At 49.4% G+C, this 20,628-nt stretch overlaps 2 protein-coding genes across 2 annotated transcripts; both read right to left on the bottom strand.

Annotated features, from left to right (window-relative positions):
* Positions 1-956: 956 nt before the first annotated feature.
* On the bottom strand, positions 957-3,055 carry ATF4 (activating transcription factor 4). Its single transcript, XM_006175952.3, has 3 exons — positions 2,855-3,055; positions 1,971-2,288; positions 957-1,866 (listed from the first exon to the last, which is right to left on the bottom strand). The coding sequence occupies exons 2-3, from the start codon at positions 2,194-2,196 to the stop codon at positions 1,040-1,042; spliced, it is 1,053 nt and encodes a 350-aa protein (XP_006176014.1). The 5' UTR covers positions 2,197-2,288; positions 2,855-3,055; the 3' UTR covers positions 957-1,039.
* Positions 3,056-5,436: 2,381 nt separating this feature from the next.
* Positions 5,437-19,272, bottom strand: MIEF1 (mitochondrial elongation factor 1). Its single transcript, XM_032492289.1, has 6 exons — positions 19,116-19,272; positions 16,922-17,279; positions 12,095-12,245; positions 10,766-10,943; positions 10,299-10,561; positions 5,437-9,761 (listed from the first exon to the last, which is right to left on the bottom strand). Exons 3-6 carry the CDS (start codon positions 12,236-12,238, stop codon positions 8,955-8,957), a joined length of 1,392 nt encoding a protein of 463 aa, XP_032348180.1. The 5' UTR covers positions 12,239-12,245; positions 16,922-17,279; positions 19,116-19,272; the 3' UTR covers positions 5,437-8,954.
* Between the last annotated feature and the right edge of the window lie 1,356 nt (positions 19,273-20,628).

The following is a 20,628-nucleotide window of genomic DNA, read 5'->3' as shown; positions in this document are numbered from 1 at the left end:
TAGATGAGGTGACAAGGGTTAACTTCTCTGACAGTTGTAACACATGGATGGGTGGCTTGGAGAAGGGAATTCTACAAACCAAGGCCAATGAGACCTTGAAGATCTCAAGTCTAAGGTCCAAGTGACACCTGCCCCACTGGTGCCTTGGGGAAAGGCTCCCATTTGATCATCGGCTACATTGGGTTCAGCAGTGACCTGGCTCTCCCACATTACTCTGGCAGGTGCCAGGAAGCAAGTCAGGGAGTACTCACCTTACCACTGGGGGTAAGACAGGCACAAACCCAGACTGAAAACCCTGGAGTGACAGCGGGCTTTATGGCTCGGTATCCTCTGCATACCCCTTCCCACAGGACTTGTGCTGGTGCCACCTTGGTGGCTGCCTCACCAGTTGTCATGGGGAGTGGGTCAAGTGCTCGGAATGGAACCTAGAGCCACATTAACATCACCCTTGTCCCAACCTCTCACAAATCCACTTTATTTGTTCCAGCAAAAACAGCTTTCTCTAAATAGACCCTACTGGGAAGCAGCCTCTACAGAATTGCAGCAGCTTATTAGCGAAGCCTAATCTCCTTGTGTGCCCAGCTCAAGGGCTGTGGGGCCTTATCTGGGAACTTGATAGATGCTGGCACAAAGCCACATCATGAGCAAATGGGTGGAACCCAGGCTGTTCCTTTAACCTAAATCTCACCAGCTTCAACCATACCTAAAGGCTCTCATGTCAAGCACAACAGTTCTTGGTTCTGGGGAAACACCTAGCCACAGACTGGGGGGGGGGGGATCTAGCCCAATACCCCGTCTCAGGTTCAAGTGACATCACCAGTGGCCCTGACCTACTGTCCAGCAGTGTTGGGGGAAACAAACTCTGGGCTCAAGTTACAAGTCCCGACAACCAACCCCACAGCAAGTGAAAAAACTGACTCCAGGGGAACAAGACACCAGACAGCAGTCTACAGAAGTACTTTCACTACAAAATAATTTATTAAAACACAGCTTCAGCACTAGCCTCCTATGTACAAGCACATACTCCTGACTACCCTAACTAGGGGACCTTTTTCTTCCCCCTTGCCTTGCGAACCTCTTCTATCAGATCTTTCAGATACTGGATCTCCTTGGTCAAGGAATCTGCCTTCTCTTTCAGAGCCTCATTCTTCTTTTCTAGCTCTTTACATTCACCAGTGAGGGCCTCCTGCTCTGCCCTCTTCTTCTGGCGGTACCTTGTGGCTGCCGTCTTGTTCTGCTCCATTTTCTTCAGCTTCTTATCTAGTTTCTCACCCTTGACTTTTGCTGCTACCATCTTCTCTCGAGGAGGGTCATAGGGTTTGGGGCGGGCAGAGCCACAAGGGGCACCTGGAGATAGCAGGCTCCTATTTGGAGAGCCCCTGGTGGTAGAGGGGCTATGCTGGGGAGAGCCCGGATAGGAGTCAGGGCTCATACAGATGCCACTATCATTATCTGAAGGGCCATCCTCTTCCTTTATGCACGGAACACTAATGTAAGCAGTAGAGTCTGGCTTCCTATCTCCTTCAGAGATATCCACTTCACTGCCTAGTTCTAAACTAAAGGAATGATCTGGAGTGGAGGACAGGGCCCCTGGGGAAAGGGGAAGAGGCTGCAAGAAGATGAAAGGGGCAACCTGGTCAGTTGCTGGTAAACTTTCTGGGAGATGGCCAATTGGGTTCACTATCTGGGGGGGCTCCTTATTAGTTTCCTGGAATAGGGGGTCAAAGAGATCACATGTGTCATCCAACGTGGCCAAAAGCTCATCTGGCATGGTTTCCAGGTCATCTATACCCAACAGGGCATCAAAGTCGAACTCCTTCAGGTCCATTTTCTCCACCATCCAATCTGTCCCGGAGAAAGCATCCTCTGCAAAACATTAAAGAGGAATAAACTAATCGAATCAGCTGCACACAGCAACAAGGCCCTATTATCAGACCCCACACGCAGATTAAAAAAAAAAGCCCACTCACCCTTGCCGTTGTCTGAGGCACTGACCAACCCATCCACAGCCAGCCATTCGGAGGAGCCCGCCTTAGCTTTGTCGCTGGAGAACCCATGAGGTTTGAAGTGCTTGGCCACCTCCAGGTAGTCGTCTAAGAGACCTAGGCTCTCTTCAGCCCCCAAACCCGACTGGTCGAAGGGGGACATCAAGCCCCCCACCAACACCTCGCTGCTCAGGAAGCTCATCTCGGCCATGTTGCGGAGTTTTGACGAAATCGAGGAACGCGCTTAATTCGAAGGTGTCTTTGTCGGTTACAGCAACGCTGCTGCTGAATGCCGTGAAAAGCCTGAATAGAAATCAGAAGCCACGTCCCATTAGCGATCAGCTGGTCTGAGAGTTTCATCTTTTCACCCAGGAGGCAGGATGGCCACATCAAAACTCTATTTGGCTGTTGAGAATCGGGAACATGTGGCCCCAGAGCCATTGAGCCAACCTTGGCCGCTCCCAGGTCAGGCTGCACAAGATGGACGCCCGGCCGGCCAGAAGAGGAAGGAACTCCATCCTCTCATCCGAGTCCGGCCCCGCCCACGCTGCCCGTGACTCACGCCCCGACCGCCGCCCTGCCGCCATCTTGGTTACTGCCACGTTTCGCGGGGCGCCAGGCCGGACCCCGGCGGGTTCCGGGGGTGGGCCCGGGGCCGCCGACCGCCTCACCCCTCCGCACGGCTTTGAGATCTGCCGACCCAGGGGCGCTGGCGTCTCGGGGACACCCAATCAAAGGCCACGCGTCCCGGACGCTCGTAAAACTGCTTCCCCCCGACGCCGACGCCCAGTCGCCGGCCGCGCCCAAGCAGGTGGAAACCTCTCGCCAAGTCGGGACGCAAGGCCAAGGCGGGCAGGGCCAGTACTTACGCCATGGCTTAAGCCGGTGAGGGGTGCCGCTGCAGAGCCTGGTGCTGCTGCCGCCGCTGCAAAGGCCAATGCTGCCGCTGGCACTGCTGCCTCTAATACGCCATGGTGGCTGCGGACCCTGCGGGAGCGGAGAAGGAAAGGCGCGCACTCGCGAGGAGGAACTACATCTACATGGGAGAGGAGAAGAAATGGCGGCCGCCCGCCGAGCGCAGGTCCTTTATAGACTCTGCCTCTGTGAGGACGCATCACAGAGCACATCCTTCCGCCGAGGTCACGTGACCCGCGCCTTTTTTTCTCTCTCTCTCTCTCTCTCTCTCTCTCCTCCCACCCCCCAGCCCCCGCGTTGTCATATGTCCGACGCTCTTACCGTTTCCAGTCTCCGGCTTTTATGTCCAGGGCGTAGCTGTGGAGAGAAAATGAGTTCTTTTTATTTATGGCCCCAAGAAAAAGGCGCACTACTTTACTAGGCTTTTAAGATCAAAGAGTCACTTCCTTCTGCCGCCAAGGAGCGCGGAGGGATTCTTCACACTCTCACTTCCGGTGTTAGTCCGAGGGCGGAGAGAGGAGTCTTTCATCCCAAGAAAGGGTTTTTTTTCTGTGGAGTACGAGGTCGCCTGGTTATCGCGCGAGATGCTAGCGGAGAGCGAGCATCGAAATAATTGGTCAGGCATGATGAGTCTTAATATATCTCGAGTTTCTTACTGGCTCAGGCCTCGAGGTGGGCGGGTAGTTCAGTGAGGGAGTCCCTGATCTGCGCAGGGACGGGCGGATCGCCTAGTGCACTTCCCGCCGCTTGGCTCTTGTTTCTACCAGCTCTTCTCGTGACTCTGTTCTGCAGTGGCTTCCCCAGCTCGGCCACCCTTAGCTGGTCAAGACTACCATGGTTCCTGCCCCAGGCAGCCTTACCCCAGTGCGTCTCAAATAGTGGCGTTAGGCCGCGACCCCTGCAGTGCTTTCCTTGCCGCGGTCAGGGCAACTCCCAACTAGCGACCGTGTTCAGGCCGAAGATGAAGCTAAGCAAAAGGAAATGTCATTTCATGTGCGTTTTCATCTGCAAACATTTGCAATATACTGAGGACGTGCAACCCTTCAGGAGCTGAAAGGCGGGACTGAGGACCTCAGTCGAGATCACCCAGTCTATGCTCACTTATCATCAAAGGCCAGCACTGCGTCCTTACTAAGTGTAAAGTCGAGTCGGGGAGATGCAGAATCCTGTAGTCTAATCTATAATATTTTTTACATATCCATTCTGCTAAAATATAAGTTTGATGTTCTTTTAAAGAATGCAGCCTATCACAGGGGAACGTCTTTCGGTTTCGGTAGATTCAGTTCCCCTAAAAACAAGGAGACATTTTTTTCGGCTGGTATCTCTCATTCTAGTGTAGTTTCAGGTTATCTTCCAACTCTGTAACTCCCAGGCATAACAGCGTCCTAGCAGATCCCACTAAAGCCCGTGAGGAGAAACTTGAGAACCCATGCCCAACTAAGGGAGTTTGTGTTTGGAGCCTGCAGCCCAGGTCAGGGCCAGCAACTTGCTCTCTCTACTGGGGAACTGTTCAGAGGGCTTAGAAAGCTCTCCACCATTCTCCAGTCCTCTCCATTGCAGGCCCTGTAGGGGCAGAAACCTTGAGTTTCTGCTTCCTTTTACTTCAGTGAGCCAGAAAACTATTTCTATGAGGGCTGTGATGTCAAAAATTTGGGAAGCACTGTCCTACATAACTACTGACCAGTCATTGACTTGATCCAATCAGGCCATCAATTTTACAATGATAAACTGAGGACTAAAGAGATGAAGTGTCTTGCCCAGAGAAGGCAGAATGAGGTAGGGGTTATAAAATAGATTTTAGGGGCACCCCCCCCCCAAATCTTGGCTGTTCCATTTATTAGCAGAAACATTTTGCTTAAGTGACTTTTCCTTGCTGAGTCTGTTTCCTGATCTGTAAAATGAAGCTAATAATGAACATACCTATCCTTACAATGAAGTAAGATAATATATGCAAAGCACTGAGCCAGGGGCCTGGTACCTGTTAAGTGTTGGATAAATGGTTGCTATTACTATTATTAGAACTTGGATCTTCTGACCCACCTCCCAATCTCCATTACATCATTGTTTCCTCAGAGGACTATCATTTACTGAGCTGACCCAACAACTATAAACTGGTAGAAGCAAATCATACTGGATGCTGGGTGTGGTTTTTCTTTCCCCTTGGGGAAATCATAAGTATCTAGATATGCATAAGGCATCTAGTCTTTTGGTGCAAAGGCAGGAAGAATCCCTGAGCCACTACCCAGGTCTTCTGAAGGTGTAACTAAGGACCTAGGGGGTATGTCCTCCTTTTGCTGTACGTTGGGACATGTCAGTGCCTCTTGATGGATGACCACACAGATGGTTCAGAATGAGAGTAACACTGCCCCAGTTGGACACCGTAGAGAGGTGGAAGAATGACTCCGGTGGCAGCTTGCCCCACCCATTCTATTATGGAGACCTGGGTCAAGCACTTCAAAGTTTCCCCTAGCTGCAAATGGAGAACCGGTACCACTCCTGTAAGAAAACGTTTTATACCATACACAAAAGTCAAAACTTTTGGAAAGGAGTTGGAAAGGAGACTTTTATTTTCTTCTAGCCATGCTGTGGAAGGACAACATGTTCCCCAGCTTTATTTCCTCCCTCAAGGAGAAAAAGGACAGTAGTTTTCTAGGTCTCAGGACTAAGCTGCTTCTAAGTGGACCTAGCCAAGACAGGACAGAAAGACTGGAGACTGATTCCAAATCTGTCAGCTAAACACATCAACTGCTCATTGACGGGCAGGCAAGTGACAAAGGCAGGTTGTGGACTTGGCCTCAGCAACCAAGAATATAGGGTATGAGGTGATCAAAATGAAGAGGTAAATAACACACTGTATGCAGTTAACCCAGAACCCATCTGTGGTATTTTGGCCACTTAGGATGAGAAGTATCTAAAAAGGCTACAGCCTCACAGCTCTAGTCCTAAGTGTCTCTTGCCATTCTCTTTGGCCTTGAGCTTCAGCACAAAGGGCAGATTTCTAACAAATCCTGTGAGAGCAGAGGTTCTCAGCCAGGGTCATAGTCTCAGAGAAGATGTAGCTGGCAGAGATTCTGGACACATGCAGGGATCCCTACTCACACAACCCTCCTGGGGCCTCTCCAGGGCCTTTAGATCCCAAAGCTGATTCCACATCAAAACCATTTGAGGTCTCAACTTGAGTGGAGTACTAGGGAGCAAAAGTCAGCTAATCTGGAGTGTGACCAGGAGAACCACCAGGGGTTGAGCCCAGGAGGAAAGGTAATAGGCCTCACAACACAGGTTTTCCAAACATGAGTTTCGATTATTTATTTGAAAAAAAAAAAAGTCACAACCAAGTGTATAAAGAAAAATACTGCTGTCCTGAACTCATGTTTTACGAAGGGGCAACAGGGAAAACCAAAATACACTTAAGATGATGAGCATTTATGTAAGCATTAAGCTAACTATGTGGTTTGCTAACCTAGATGGTGCAAAAAAAATTTCCAGATGGAAAAGCAGGAGCAGATACTCTTACTTCACGCAAAAGTGGGAGTTACTGAAAAGGCAGGCTGAAAGGCGGGGAAAGGCCCTACATCTTTCTCCAGAGACTAAAATCAGGCAGGCGATGTTCCTTCCTCTATACAAGAATCTCAAAGCACTTAACTGTTGTCTAAGTTTTGATGAGACTCACCCCGTCTCACTCAGCAAACCCTGGTGAGCAAAATCACCAGGACCAGGGCCAAGAATTCCCACTGCTTTTAGTTCTGAGGACTTCTAAGAGATTCTTGCTTATGGAAATGGTGAAGTTAGGGTTTTTGGTTTTGTGAAACATAGGTAAGAGACAGAGCTGCCCTTAGAAAGATGCTCTTTAGAAAAAGAGGAGATAAACTCAAATCACAATTACACTTGGCTTTGATAATTTGGGATTTGGTCTTTAAAATCTTTTCTTTTTTGAGCTCTCCTTCTTATGTTTTATATGGAATTTTGTCTGATATCAGCTTGGGGAAATTATAGGTTTTATAATATTTACACTGGGAAAACCAAATTTTTTATCAGTGAAGAATAACTCATGCTTTTGCAACTTTCAGCCCCCCCTGATCCCTTCCTTCTAATAGACATCAGATGGGTGCATCAGAACCAGCAATGCCAGGCCCCGCCCCATACCCTCTACATCACCCACCCAGGGCAGCACTCGGGCATAGGGATGGTTTTAAACTCCACTGTGATTCTGATGAACAGCCAGGATGGAGAAGCTCTCTCAGGGTTCTGGGCTTTATATTTTTCATCCTCCTGCAATGTCTTTATACAAATGAAACAACTGAACCATTTTAGGGAAACTCTGCATGTACATGAGAGAAGAGGCAGGAAGATTTCCAAATATAACCAAGGTTACCCCTGGTTCTCAACCTCCTAAACCGTAACAAAAGAGGGGACAGGAATCTCTACCCTAAATCCAAAGGGTAGCTGAGGTTTCAATGCTATTTAAAGAGTCATTTCATGTCACTCTCACTGGGAAGGAATGAGACAGCTGCAGAGAGCTTCACCAGAATCTCGATGATGGAGAGGTAGTAAGAATAAAAGTAGTTAAGACTTGACGGGAGAACAAAATACTGGATGGGCGGATCAGAAACAGAATTATCATCAGCCTCTTGCCACAAACAGGAAAAAACCACAAAACAAGAAGGTGCACTGACATTTGTATTAAATATTCCTCCCCACGCTCAGGATACTTTTTACATTGCAATAAATAGTGCAATTTTAGCAGCGGGAAACAAGGAAGGTAGGAAGTACCCACCTCCCTCTCGTCTGTGTTTTATCCACGTGTTCTCTTCCTAGGTAGCACCGGTCTCCCCAGGTGCTGGGTGAGAGACAGGACAGTGGGAAGAGGTCTGTGTGTGTCTGCCTGCCTCTGGCCTCTGGCCTCTGGCCTCTGGAGGTGCCTAGAGAGTTCAGTGAGCGCCCCCTCACGTTCCTGTGGCAGACACTGGGGAATGAAGGGCTGGCTATTGGGCCTATTCCTGCTCTAAGGCAACATCCTAGAAAGGCAGGGCCTGATGGGGGAGAAACACGGTCACTGGGCCCCAACTTGTGACTGGATCTTCCTGCTGACATTCAGCTGCCTGTCAACCTCTAGCACTACTAAGACTGTCCCTGAAGGCCTTGTCCTAATTGGCAATAAGGCAAGGAAGGGGGTCAACAACAGCCTCGTCCCTCCCCGTCCCCGTCTGACTCCTGCACACAGTGGTGCTGGTCTAGACCAGCCATGGATGAGGTGCACACACCAGGCACACAGACCCTCTCCACCACTTCCGGTTTCCCCTACCCTGCACTCTTACTGATGGCCACTAAGAAACACAATCTCTGCAAAACTCTGCATCCAATTTATCTCGAGTCCTCCCTCCTGTGTGGGTCAAGGACGTGTTCCCACGAGAGACCTCAGCACTTACGGATGTAAGTCGGTCAAGAGGTGGGGGGAATGGGCTTCTTCTCCAGGAACCTGGGTCAAAGGCCAGCTTTTCCACCAGCTTTACCCCCAGAAACCCTAAATACTGTCTGAGTACTCTTTGCAGAGTTCAGTTTGAGACATGCAATCATAACTTCAGTGACATTCAACTAAAAGGCAACATCTCGATCAGGCAGATGTGCTCCAGGGAAAAGAGCAAAACTGAAGGGATGAACAGGAGGAAAAGACGGAGAAGACGTGGACAAGGGGCAGGCCACGGGGCAGGCCACAGGGCAGGGCAGACGCAGCACACCTGGGCCAGAATGCAAACACCAAGTGGTCTCAACAGCTCAGGCCAGTGCTCCACCTTCTCAATTCATTCAAGAAAAATTGGCCTGGAGCTGGGGGAGGGGAGGAGTAGGGAGCACAGTGTTTGGTAACAAAAATAGAAAGGGTTAGTGAGAAAAGAGGAGACAGAGGTGTCATTCTAATCAGCATGAAGTGACCAGGGCAATAACCAGCAAGGCAGGAGGCACCTAGGGACCCTGTGAGGCACCAACTATGTAGCCAAGTGTTTCTAACAGAGAATCCAGGGCCTGACCACTGGACACCTACTTTGGCCTTCACCTGCCCTACGTCTGCAGCAGCACCTCCGGCTCAGACAGTGAGCAATAGAGAGTGTATCCCAATTCGTCTATTTCTTCAGGGGTGAGCTCTGCAAATAAGTTCACCTTGGGGTTCAGGGCACTAGGCAGAACTCCAGCCTCTAAGTAGCTGATGAGGCCCCTCAAGGCCTGCAGGAACCGGTCGGCCAGCACATCTGGAGACCAGTCGGCCTCCTCCTGGGCCAAGTGGAGGATGACGTTGGTGAGCTGGCTGGCAGTGAGGTGGCCCAGAGCCGGAGTGGACTTGCATATGGCCTTGAGGATCTTGAGGCACAGAGAGCGGCAGCCCAAGTCGGCCTGGTCCAAAGCCCGCAGGCGTGCCGTCTCAGCAGGACGCAGGCTCAGCCGCCACAGGTTGTCATACTGGGCTAGCCGGTGGGGTCTGGCCACCAAGACAGTGTCACCAAGGGTCACTGATGGCAGGAAGTCAATGATGAGATGCTTGTCACGCTCATACTGCACTTCCAGAGTCAGAGCCTCTGGGGGTGGTGCCGGTCGGATCACATAGTCCAAGAGGGACCCTATGGCCGGCCAATTGATGGAGCCAGCCACTACCTTCTCAAACGTGTCTGCCACTATCTTCGGGGAGAGGTAGCCCCCCACGACACAGCGGTCCCAGTAACTGCTACCACGAGGAAAATACTCTGGGTTCTCACGGCGAACTAGGAAGAAACCAGGGACATTCATGATGGTGTCCTCCCCAGGGATACATGACCACAGGTTCTGCTCCAGCACAAGGGGCACAATGAGTTGGATGTGGTCAGCTGTCACCACCTGTTGAGAGCAGAATTTAAAAGGTTTAAAAATTTTAAAAGGGATTTAATCTGCTCAAGAGACAAGCTTCCCCAAACACAGGTCCCACCATCTTATATTCCCCCAACAATAAAGGAAACTAAGAATCCTTTCCTGTCACCGTATCAGTCCACAGAGGGAAGATTTACACCCAGGTCTGCGGACACTAGAGCCCGTGTTCATTCCACAGCCATACTGTCTCTGGACACACAAGTACACATGACACCCCCATGCCCTGAAGACCCCAGAAGAGGGAAAACCAGAAAGGAGAGATGGGGACAAGAAAACAGGAAGGTGGCCTCTTACGGCTTCCTAGAAGCTGTATGACTAAAAAACAAGAAAGGGTTAAAGAAGACTCAAGGCAGGGATCTCCCAATGCTACCCCAGTGTGCAAAACTCAGGAGCACTGAGACTACTCTTTCTGGCAAGTGTGGAACCTGATCTTCTGAACCAGTAGCACTATTGAGAAGCATCCTGGTCGGTACCCACCCCCACCCTTCCTGAGAACCCCCTTGTTACCTGCAGGTCATCACAGAGGCTACCACTCAGGTACATGTCCCGAAGTGGCATGTCAGGCAACTTGGCCCGCAGGAAGCTCCGGAGCTCGGCACATATGTCCACAGCAGCTTGCTTGGCCCGAGCCTGCTCGCCAGCGGGGATGGCTGCCCGGTTCCGGTAGTAAGTAAGAAGTTTCTCCTGCAGGGACATGCGGAGTCGTGACTTCTTCAAGTCTACCTGGCCCTTCCTGGCCAATGGCTTGGGCCGGGGTGGGCAGAATGTATCTGCCAAGGCAAGAGAGAGAGGCACATGAGCTCTTCCCGGGCTTGCTCAGTCCACAGAGCCGCAGCCCCAGCGAGGGGCGGGGCTGGGCACAAAAGGCAAGTGCCCACGCAGTGCCTGGCACTCATATCCTTGAGAAATGCTGAATACAGGAGTAGCACAGAGAGCCTGGAGGAAGTCCCAGAAGGGGCATGAGCCTTCCTTACCTGTGTCAAAGGCCGTGGGGTCTGTGGGAAGGGTCTGTAGGGACCTGCTCAGGCCTGTCTTCATGTCCTTGTTGAGTAACCGTGGGGAGCCCATCCAGTTTGGTTCTTCCCAGCTCCTTTTCCCTGCGTGGCTCAGGCGGGTGGGGCTGGTCGGGGCGCTGATGGCCCTGTCGTACATCTGAAACAGCAGGCACCACCCAGCACATGTACCTTCTTTCCTGTTTCCCTCCTTCCCACAGCTTAGCCTTAATGAGTTCAACTACTATTTTTCAGTAATTTTGTTTTATTCTAGATTATGGAATACTTAGCTCTACACAATCTCAGGAAATATTAAATGATATAAATAATTAAGAAACAGATTTATCCGTAATGTCACAACCCAGAGAAACTATTAATATTTTGGTATATTTCTTTCTGGAAATATGTTTATACAACTAGGATTCTCCTCTAATATATAATTTTGAAAACTGATTTTTTTCATTAATCATCTTTATCACCCTCCCACATCACTAAAAATGAATCGGTGTAGAACATTATGGTACAATTTCTGATTATACAACATTGTACCTTATGAATGTGCCATATGTTGAACACTGATTCCTTTACTTAACAAATACATAACTGAATGGCTACTATGTGCCAGGCATTGTTCTAAGTGAACAGAATAAAGTAGTAAACCAAAGAGACCCAATCCCTGCCCCCATGGAATTTTCAGTCTACCTGAGGGATACAGGCAACACGCAATAAACAAGTTAAAGTTTGCAGATAGAGACGTTAAGAAAAGTAAGAAAGGGAAACAGGAAGTATACGTGTGATGGGGGTGTTGCTAGTTTTTTTTCATTATATAATATATATATTTATTTTTAATTGAAGTATAGTCAGTTACAATGTGTCAACTTCTGGTGCACGGCATAATGTTCCACACATGCAAATATATATAGATATATTTGTTTTCATATTCATTTTCATTAAAGGTTATTACAAGATATTGAATATAGTTCCCTGTGTTATACAGAAGATATTTGTTTTTTATCTACTTTTATATATAATGGTTAACCTTTAGATATTTTAAATAAGGTAGTCAAGGAAGAATATTTTGGTTATTTGCCATTTTTCACTTGCTGGGATAAACACCTTTATTTGTATCGCCAACAATTTCTTTAGGGCAGAGCCCTAGAAGTAGATTTACTGAATTCTCTTAAGGTCTCATCTAATAATGCCAGATTACCAAGTTACATTCCCATTAGCAATGTCAGTCTTATTCTTGGTCAGCTCCACCTAGCAGCCTTACTACCTCTCCAACCCCTGGCCCTGGCTGAGGGCACTTACCCGCTTAACCGCCAGCGTGGCGATGCCCAGCATGGCCGCCCCGCCCACCCCCAGCACCAGCCGGGCATTGGAGAGCACAAAGTCAATGGCTGTGCCGATGCCGTTGTCATCCTTCTTGCTTTTGCGCTCACCAGCGCCTGCCATTGCTCACCTGGGGGTGAAGGCAGAACACAGCCATCAGCACCTGGGACCTCAAGAACCATCCCTCCTCGTCTCTCCCCCATCAGGCCAGTCCCCAACAAGTTCAGGGTACTCTGTGAGTTCCAGTAACCCAAATCCTCCTGCCCTTAACACTCACTCCATGCTCTAGGGTCGGGGGAGGTACCGTGTTGCTTGATGTATCTGGATTCAAGGGGGAGAACCAATCCTGCTACTTATGGGAAACCTCCCCACCAATCTATTGAGATTACAGAGAGCATTAAGCTCATTGTCAGCCCCTTCTTGGATTAGAGTGAAGTACCCCCCACACAACATAACCCTCTGTACCCCTTCCCAACCTCACAGTGCAGATCAGGTTTTGATCCTTTGGCCATTGCTTGCACAAAGTTAGATCTGGGAAGGTCTAATTTAATTACAGGAGGATCACCTACTCCGACCCCATCCTTTCACACACAGGGAGGTGACTGCCAGAGGTTCCGGAGAAAAGGAATGACGGAGCCATCTGCGAAACTCAGGACTCCCAACTCCCAGTATGCTTTTTCTACTGCATCATGTTTGCCCTTACCAGATCAAACTCCCCATTCTATCTACTTTCTGCAAAAAATAAATAAATAAGTAAATAATAATAACAACAACAAATACTCTGCACATGGAGACGTAACTACAAGTCCATGTGTGAGAAAGGTCCAAAGGAGAAAAGAACTCTCTGCTGATGGTCCCATTTGACAAATGCTGCTTCTTGGAGAAAGTGTGCAGGAAACTACAAGAAACTCAGGTGAGGCTGGGACTATGAGACAGAATAAACACAGCGGTCACTGCAGACTCAGCTGTTAACTGGAAAACAAAAAGTCCACCTGCTCAAGTGCACTTGAAAATGAACTAAAAATGTATTCCTCTAAAAGGAGTCCATGGGCACAAGGCAGAAGAGGCTGGCCTCCCGTCCTGTGCTCAAGGGAGGCAAGCATACACTTGCTCCCCAGCAACAGTGGAGACATCCTGACTGAAATTCCCCGAGTCCCCAAGTAAGCCCATTTCCCAGGGAGCTAGAACCCTGGGCCCGACCCAGATGAAGGATGGCAGAGTGGCTCAGATCTGAACACTGCTCGTAACACTGTGACTCTCCTCCACCTCCCATGTCCTGTACACCAGGCACTACACAGGGAGATACACAGCTGTTTCCCACTCACCAGCAGACCCAGCACTTCCGGAAGGGGAGGAAAGAAAGAGACAAGATCACTGTGCATCTTCCAGTGTGAAGTAATGTGCTCTGTAACACCCTTACAATTGGGTATTGCTAGTTTCTTATCTCGTGCCCCTTGCGTATTCCTCCCCTCTCAACAAGAAAGAAAGAAATATTTTGGGGGGGAATGGGGATTAGGTTTGTTTGTTTACTTTCATTTGAGGTACCGGGAATTGAACCCAGGACCTCGTGCACGCTAAGCATGTGCTCTACCACTGAGCTACACCCTCCCCGCCAAAGAAAGAACTACTTCTGACTACTTATTCCAGCAATTGAGTTAATTAAGAGTCACTGTCAAGTCCCAAATTATTTTTTCCATACCTAAAGTTCACAACCATGGTGGCACTTTTCTTTTCTCCATCTTTTACAGTTAATAGGAGCTTCAGGTTTAGGGACATAACTTGGCCACATTAAATATACCCACACTTCAAATGCACAGAGCAAGCAAGGCCATGGAGAAGAGTTAAACTTTGTGTTGGCAGGTGGAGACAGGCAAGAACTCCCTCCAGTGGCCACCGAGACAGAGACCAGATATAAACTCACCGGAGGCAGTGATTCAATCAGGACAAAGTTGAACGTTACACAGTTCCCCACACATAGCAAGGAAACAAAAGAACTTTTACAGATGTATTTACAACAGGGAGAACCACTGGATGGGGGTGGAAGAACCACCCTCTAAATGATCCTTGGATGTGATTCTGCAGAACATCCTCCCTCCAAGCAGAAGCCAGAAGGAGACTCTCTGGGCCATTTAGTCCTTGGCCCATCTGCTGACTGGTGAGAATGAGACGGTGAGGTGGCGTAAAAGAAAAGAGCCTGGGTTTTAGAGTTGGAAACCTTGAGACGGAGTACTTGCCTTTCAGCCCTGACTAATTAGCTGGGTGACCTCAAATGGGTTACTTAACCCCTCAGCTAAAGGGGATAATGATGCCTACATGGCCTAAATCATAGGGCTGTAGTGAGGAAAACTCATCTACTGAAATACTGTATGTGAACACTTTATAAACTGTAAAAGGACTCTACAAATGTGGGCTATCATTAAGTCTTTTAAGATTTCCATCCACAGGACAAAAGGTCAACTTCCAGAAGGCAGCCAGCAATCCAGATTGTCCTGTGAGTTACACTTTATCTTCTGAGACGGAGCCAGGAATGGCCTCTGAAACTCCCACTGATGCTCTCCTGGGCTTGAGACCAAAACTATTAAGTTGAGTGGGCTTGGGAAAAGGCTTTTCCTACTTTTGTGCAATATACTGCCCACCCAACCAAGGACCAGGTTTGACCAGATGTCAAAGACCTGGTGACCTGGAAGAGGAGTATCCACAAGCTCCCACGGGGAGACTGAAGTTCATGTTCTAGAGCGGAACTCAGTTGGTCCCAGGTGAAACTACTTATCCACAGTGTCTCCTCCATGCAGCCTCTGCTGCACTAGCCCAGAGCCTACTGGAGACAGGACTCCACCAGGCAAGGAGAGGGGCCCGGCTCCTCAGTGCAGTTAAGGAGGAGCCCCGTTGTTTACTGGGTGTAGTATCAATTTCACAAGATGAAAAAGTTCTGAAGATCTGTTACACAATGCTACGCTACACAATGTTACACAATGCTTACATACTACTGAACTGTACACTTACAAATGGGTAAAATATTAAAAAAAAAAAAAAAAAAAGAAAGAGGGGCAGGAGGAACACAAACCGGCTGGGCAGGGCTGAGGATGGAGAATGTGAACTCTGCTAACATTTCAGACAAGTTATTTAACCTGTCTCCCTGGTTACAGAAACGGGAGTAGAAATACTCATCACCCAATATAGTGGGGATGATGAGTGATGGAGGCCCTGCAGCTTCCTAGGATGACAACACAGAATTAGGGAAATTCCAAGTGGTTTCACTTGAAAAAGTCATACGACTTAAACATTATCTGGCTTGAGTACACACGAGAAGAGCTAACACATACTGAGTGCGTACCACGCGCCTGGCCCTTTTCTCCCAAAGGCCAGTCTGCCAATCAACCCGAGTCGCTGAGGAGAACCAAAAGCCATTATTACCTAAGGCTCCTCCTCCTGCTTTCCCTATTAAAAACAGCACCCTCCGCCCAGCTGGCAACTTCAGCCCTCACAGTAACCCTTCATTCTTCCCTCTCCAACTCCTGCCTCAGTTAGCTTCCACTCAAGTCCCACCGCTGTACACAGTGCACTGACGCGCAGCCTCCAACCACCTCAGTCCCTCCATCTCATCTGGTCAGATTCGCGGCCTCCAGTATCTCTCACCAATTTATTCTCCCTGCTGCCATGATTCCTCATCCACGCCTTTCCCCCGCTTACAGAGCTGTGATGGTCCCCTGCCATCAGGTATCACAACCTCCTCAACAGGGGATTCACTGTCCTTCTAGACCTGGACAAGACTCAGCTCCAGCCACTTGCCTCACAGGTGCACCACTTGAGTCACTCCAGACTCAAGTTTCCTGACCACAAAATGTGGTTTTCACCTCCACACTTGCTTATTCTTACCCATCTGCCTGGCAAGCTTCTATTTCTCATTTGAGGTAGACCTCAAATGTCCTCTTTTCCATAGCCACCTGTGATGCCTCCATCACCATCCCTCCCCCAGGGAAGCGTTATGTCCTCATCTCCAAGCTCTTTACTCACCCTCTAGTACAGAGCCACTCGCTGGCATTACTTCCCGATGACCTCTACGTTAGCCCGAGGCTCCTGATGGACCACATCACTCATCTCTATCTCAGAGCCTACCAGAACGCCAGGGCCACAGGCGGCCCTCTGGGAAAAGTTGCTGAATTAAATACAACCATTAGCTTATGGTGGGACTTCTTGATAACAGTGGCATAGGAAGTAGTAAAAAGAGCTGACGTATCACTTGCCAAGAACCGTTCCAAGTACTCTGTGTGCACCATCTCATTAAATTCTTGAAATAAGCTGAAGAGGTAGTACTATTATCATTTTACAAATGAGGAAACAGAGACCCAGGCAGGTTTAGTGATCTGCCCTAGATCCCACACTTGCTGGGAGCAGTGCCAGGACGTGAACCCAGGCACCGCCCTCGGAGGTCTGTGCACTGTGCTTGCTTTATAGACTTTCCTAACAGAATCTAGTTAGGTTTAGGGGAACATGATCTCACCCACAAGATAAATGACTCCATGGAAGAATAAGCCAGCCTGAAACTGAGCTCTATTAGTTCTAACCAATGTCTTTTCTAGCATATTCATACGTAAAATGTTCTAAGAAACAAAATGGTATCCTGATGGGGCTTGAAACTCAGTGCCTATTTTTTCTCAATAAGGGAACATACTTCTGTTAATATGTTTGTATCACCTCTATTGATTTATGACTAAAGGACTTCGGTCACTAAAATGAAAGGTTCTCCTTCTCCTGGCCCCCTGCATTAGAAAAAAATGAAACCTACAGGAACAAGAGCCTACGTACCTGAGGCTTCTTACTGCATCTGTGAGGTGGAGGTGGGAGAGAGGCAGGCGTGTCTATGGAAGGCACCTTTGTCCTCTCTCCCTTGGAATTAGGATGGCAGGGGGAAAGGAGAGGATCCTAAATAATCCCTCCCAGTTTGCTGCGGAGGAAGACCAGGCCCTTTTCCAGCTGCCTCTCCCGGGCCTCAGGATCCTCTAGCTTCTGATACTTCCGGAACTCACGGCGGATGGAGGCAAGGTAGAAGTCTCGATCAGTGTAGCGAAGCTCTCGGCCCTGGCGCAGCAGAGCCCGGTAGAGACTCAGCACCGCCTCTCGGCTCCATGAGGCCATGGGGGACTGACAGAGGTTTGGCGTCAAGCTATAAGCAGAAGGGAAGAAACAGAAGCCTAGGATCAGAATTAATGATAGAAGGGCCTATAGAAACTATTTAATTCCATAGTTAGTAATTTAGGTCTCAGAGACCCCCAAGGTCGCACTATAACTTAGTGGCAGGGCCGGGACTAGACACCAGACTACTGACTCCTGCTTCTGGGAAACTGCAGGTTATGCTAAAAGTCCAGGGCCTGGAAGCTGGACTGATGAGCTTGAATTTTGGCTCTGCCAGTTACTTGCCATATGACTCCGGCCAAAGTACATAACCTCTCTTGAGCATCAGCGTCTTCAGCTGTAAAATATAGATAAGGCTACTGACATTTATATATCGCTATATACTATATGCTAATAGCACTTACGATATACGGTTATTCTGAGAATTGTGTGTGATAATACACGTAAGGCACCTGTGACAGAACCTCACCACAAGGGGTGGTCTAAAGTGGCTGAAGACAAGGACTCTCAGTCATACTTGAATCCTGGCACCACCACTTATGAGCTGATCACCGTGGGCAAGTTTCTTAACCTCTCTGTGCTCACCTCAGTTGCTCATTTATAAAATGAGAATTGAAATTTTATTTTCCCATATGACTGGTATGAAGATTAACTGAGTTAATGTATGTAAACAATTAGAAAAGCACTTGGAATTTACTAAGAAGGCTATCAGGGACAGCTATTGTTAATGCTACCTACCCTCGTTTTTAAGTGCTCAGTAAGTATTAGATTTAGTTACACATAAACTGTCATCATCTTCCTTCAGTAACAATAAACCCTTACACAACCACACAGTGTTACTATTTGTAAAGTGCTTTGTCATCCATTATCACATTCAAGTGAAAGAACTAATGAAGTGGTCAGGGTTCATAACACTTATTGCATGTTTCCTGTACACCACGCGTGGGCTAATCAGGTCCCACGTGACAACTCATCTCACTCTATCAACAGTCCTAGGGTCATCGGTATTCCCACTTTAAGTGGAGGAAACTGATGCTCCCAGAGAGAAGTAACTTGCCCATGGGCACACAGCTGTAAAGGGGGGTGCACTCCTGACCCCAATTCGGACTGCCTCTGTAATGATAGCTACCATTTGCCAGGGCCTTACCATGTGTAGAGCACTTCTAGGTGCTTTCCAAACTTTCCCCAGCCCAGCACCTGGCACACAACAGGGGCTTAAAATATTAAGTTGAAGGAAAGAGGGAATCCTCACAATGTCCCTGTAGAAAAAATAATCACCTGTTTCTGAAATAAAGAAATGAGACTGAGTAGGGGAGGTATCTGACTGGTAATAAGGTTTGAACTTTGGACCCAAAGTCGGCTAGCGTCAGCCTCTGGCCTTGCTAACTTGCTGCGCGAGCTTAAGTAAGCCACCGTTCCTGTCCCTTTTCCTCAACAGTGTAAGAGTCCCACTCGCCCCTAAGGGCCTACCGGAGTGGGAGAGATGAATCCTGAAATCAACAGAAGTGCTTTATGAGGTAGGAAGCGACTGTCACGCGAGGTCTGTTACTACAAGGTCGACTGGCAAGTGGGCGGCTGGGCCCCGGCGAATCCCCAACTCCTCCCCGGACCATGAGGGTATCGCACGGAGCCAGGGTGGGGAGACCTCGAGGCTGGTGCAGGCCGGCTCGGGGGAACCGGGAGGACTCCGGAGGTTGGGGCGGGGTCACGGACGTGCCTTTAGGAGAAAGCCCAGAGCGGGGTGGGGCGAGACCCCTGGCAGCCAAGCCGGTAGCTCGGGCGCGGGCCAGGTAGGGGGTGCCGGGGCGGCCCTGAGAGGAGGAGCGGCGAGCCCCCGACCCCAGCCCTCCCCACTCCCCTCACTCACCCGCGAACCGCGCGCGCTACCACTTCTCGAGATTCGCCTCTCTCCCGGTACCTCTCCTAGGGTCACCCACCAACATGGCCCCTTCACTTCCGGGACACGACCTCGCGCACGGAGCTGAGGGGAGGGGCCGAACGGAGCCTGGAGGCGGGCGGAGGCGGGAGGACTTCCGGTCTTCCCCTCCTAGGCCTCTCTAGGGGCGGGGCCAGGAGGCGAGTCAGGCCACGCCCCCTCACGCGGCTCCGCCCCGAAGCCCTGAGTCACGCCTCCGTATGCGACGTAACCTAGGGACCAGCCCGCCGAGGCCACATGGGGCCCTCCGGCCAGATAGTTCCCTTAACCTGCTGCCAAACCCGTAGCCTGTCAGGAGGTCGGGTCACTGCACTGTCTGCTGATCTCGGGCTGGAGCCATGGAGGGGGGTGTCCCTGGGGGAATTTTAACACCAATAATATTCCCTATCGTGGCTTTCAGAGCTCTTCCATTTTCTCAGATTGCTTTCTTTTCATCTTTTCATGCTCTTCCCTCTCCCCAAGCCTCCTGGCAAAGACCTACCTTTCAAGGTCCACCTCAAATGTCCCCTCTAGAAGTCTTTTCCACCCCTTTTCCCCCTCCTCATCCAACACACTCAGGTGTCTCCTTTGGGCCCCACAGAAATGTCTGCACACTGTCGTTAGGGCTTCACTTGTTCAACAGCAAAACATGTTTATTGGTACCTGTTATCTGCTAGACACTCTGGTTTTTTGGGGGGGATAATTAGGTTTATTTATTTTTATTTTTATTTTTTAATAGAGGTACTGAGGATTGAACCCAGGACCTCATGCATGCTAAATATGCACTCTACCACTAAACTATATCCTCACCCCAGGCACTGCTTTTTAATTTATCCGTTAGTTTCTGCCGCTCAGCAGATTTGAGTGCAGAGCCATGTTCTTATGGAATCCGTAGCCCCCTCCCCTCAGTGCCCAGCCCAGAGTCAAGCTGAGGAATGTTAGTCTCTCCCAGAAGGGGACAGACAGGCTTTGGAATCAGGCCCAGCTGGCTCCAGTTCCAGCTCCACCACTTGAGGACAGCTGCCTGCCCTCTGGCAAGTTTCCTAACCCCTCTCAGCCAGAGTTTTTGTGAGGATTAAAAGGCATCTAGCAGGAAGGGGTGGGCACTTACAGAGCAGTTGCCCACCCATCCATTTATTCATGCACAAATCCTTGTGTTGGGTCTCTAATGTGCAAAGCACTGCCACAGGCATTGCAGAGAACAGAAGAATCGAGTCCTCATCTTCTAACGGGGGCTGGTATAAGAGGAAGTCATAAGAACTGGGAGGAAAATTACTGTGGTAAGGGGACATGGAGAGGACCTGCGGAAAAGTCATTCCAGGTGTTGGCCCTCAGGTGGGCTCTTAGGCACAGCTGTCCTAGGAGCTGCAGGAGGCGGCCAGGGCAAGGGGAACAGAGTAAGCAAGAGCTGGGGAAGAGGCAGGACAGAGGGTCCTTATCAGGGACAGAGGAGGGGAGACCTGCG

Source organism: Camelus ferus, chromosome 12, assembly GCF_009834535.1.
Source record: "Camelus ferus isolate YT-003-E chromosome 12, BCGSAC_Cfer_1.0, whole genome shotgun sequence".
NCBI lineage: Eukaryota > Metazoa > Chordata > Mammalia > Artiodactyla > Camelidae > Camelus > Camelus ferus.
This window is presented reverse-complemented; position numbering and strand designations above follow the sequence as displayed.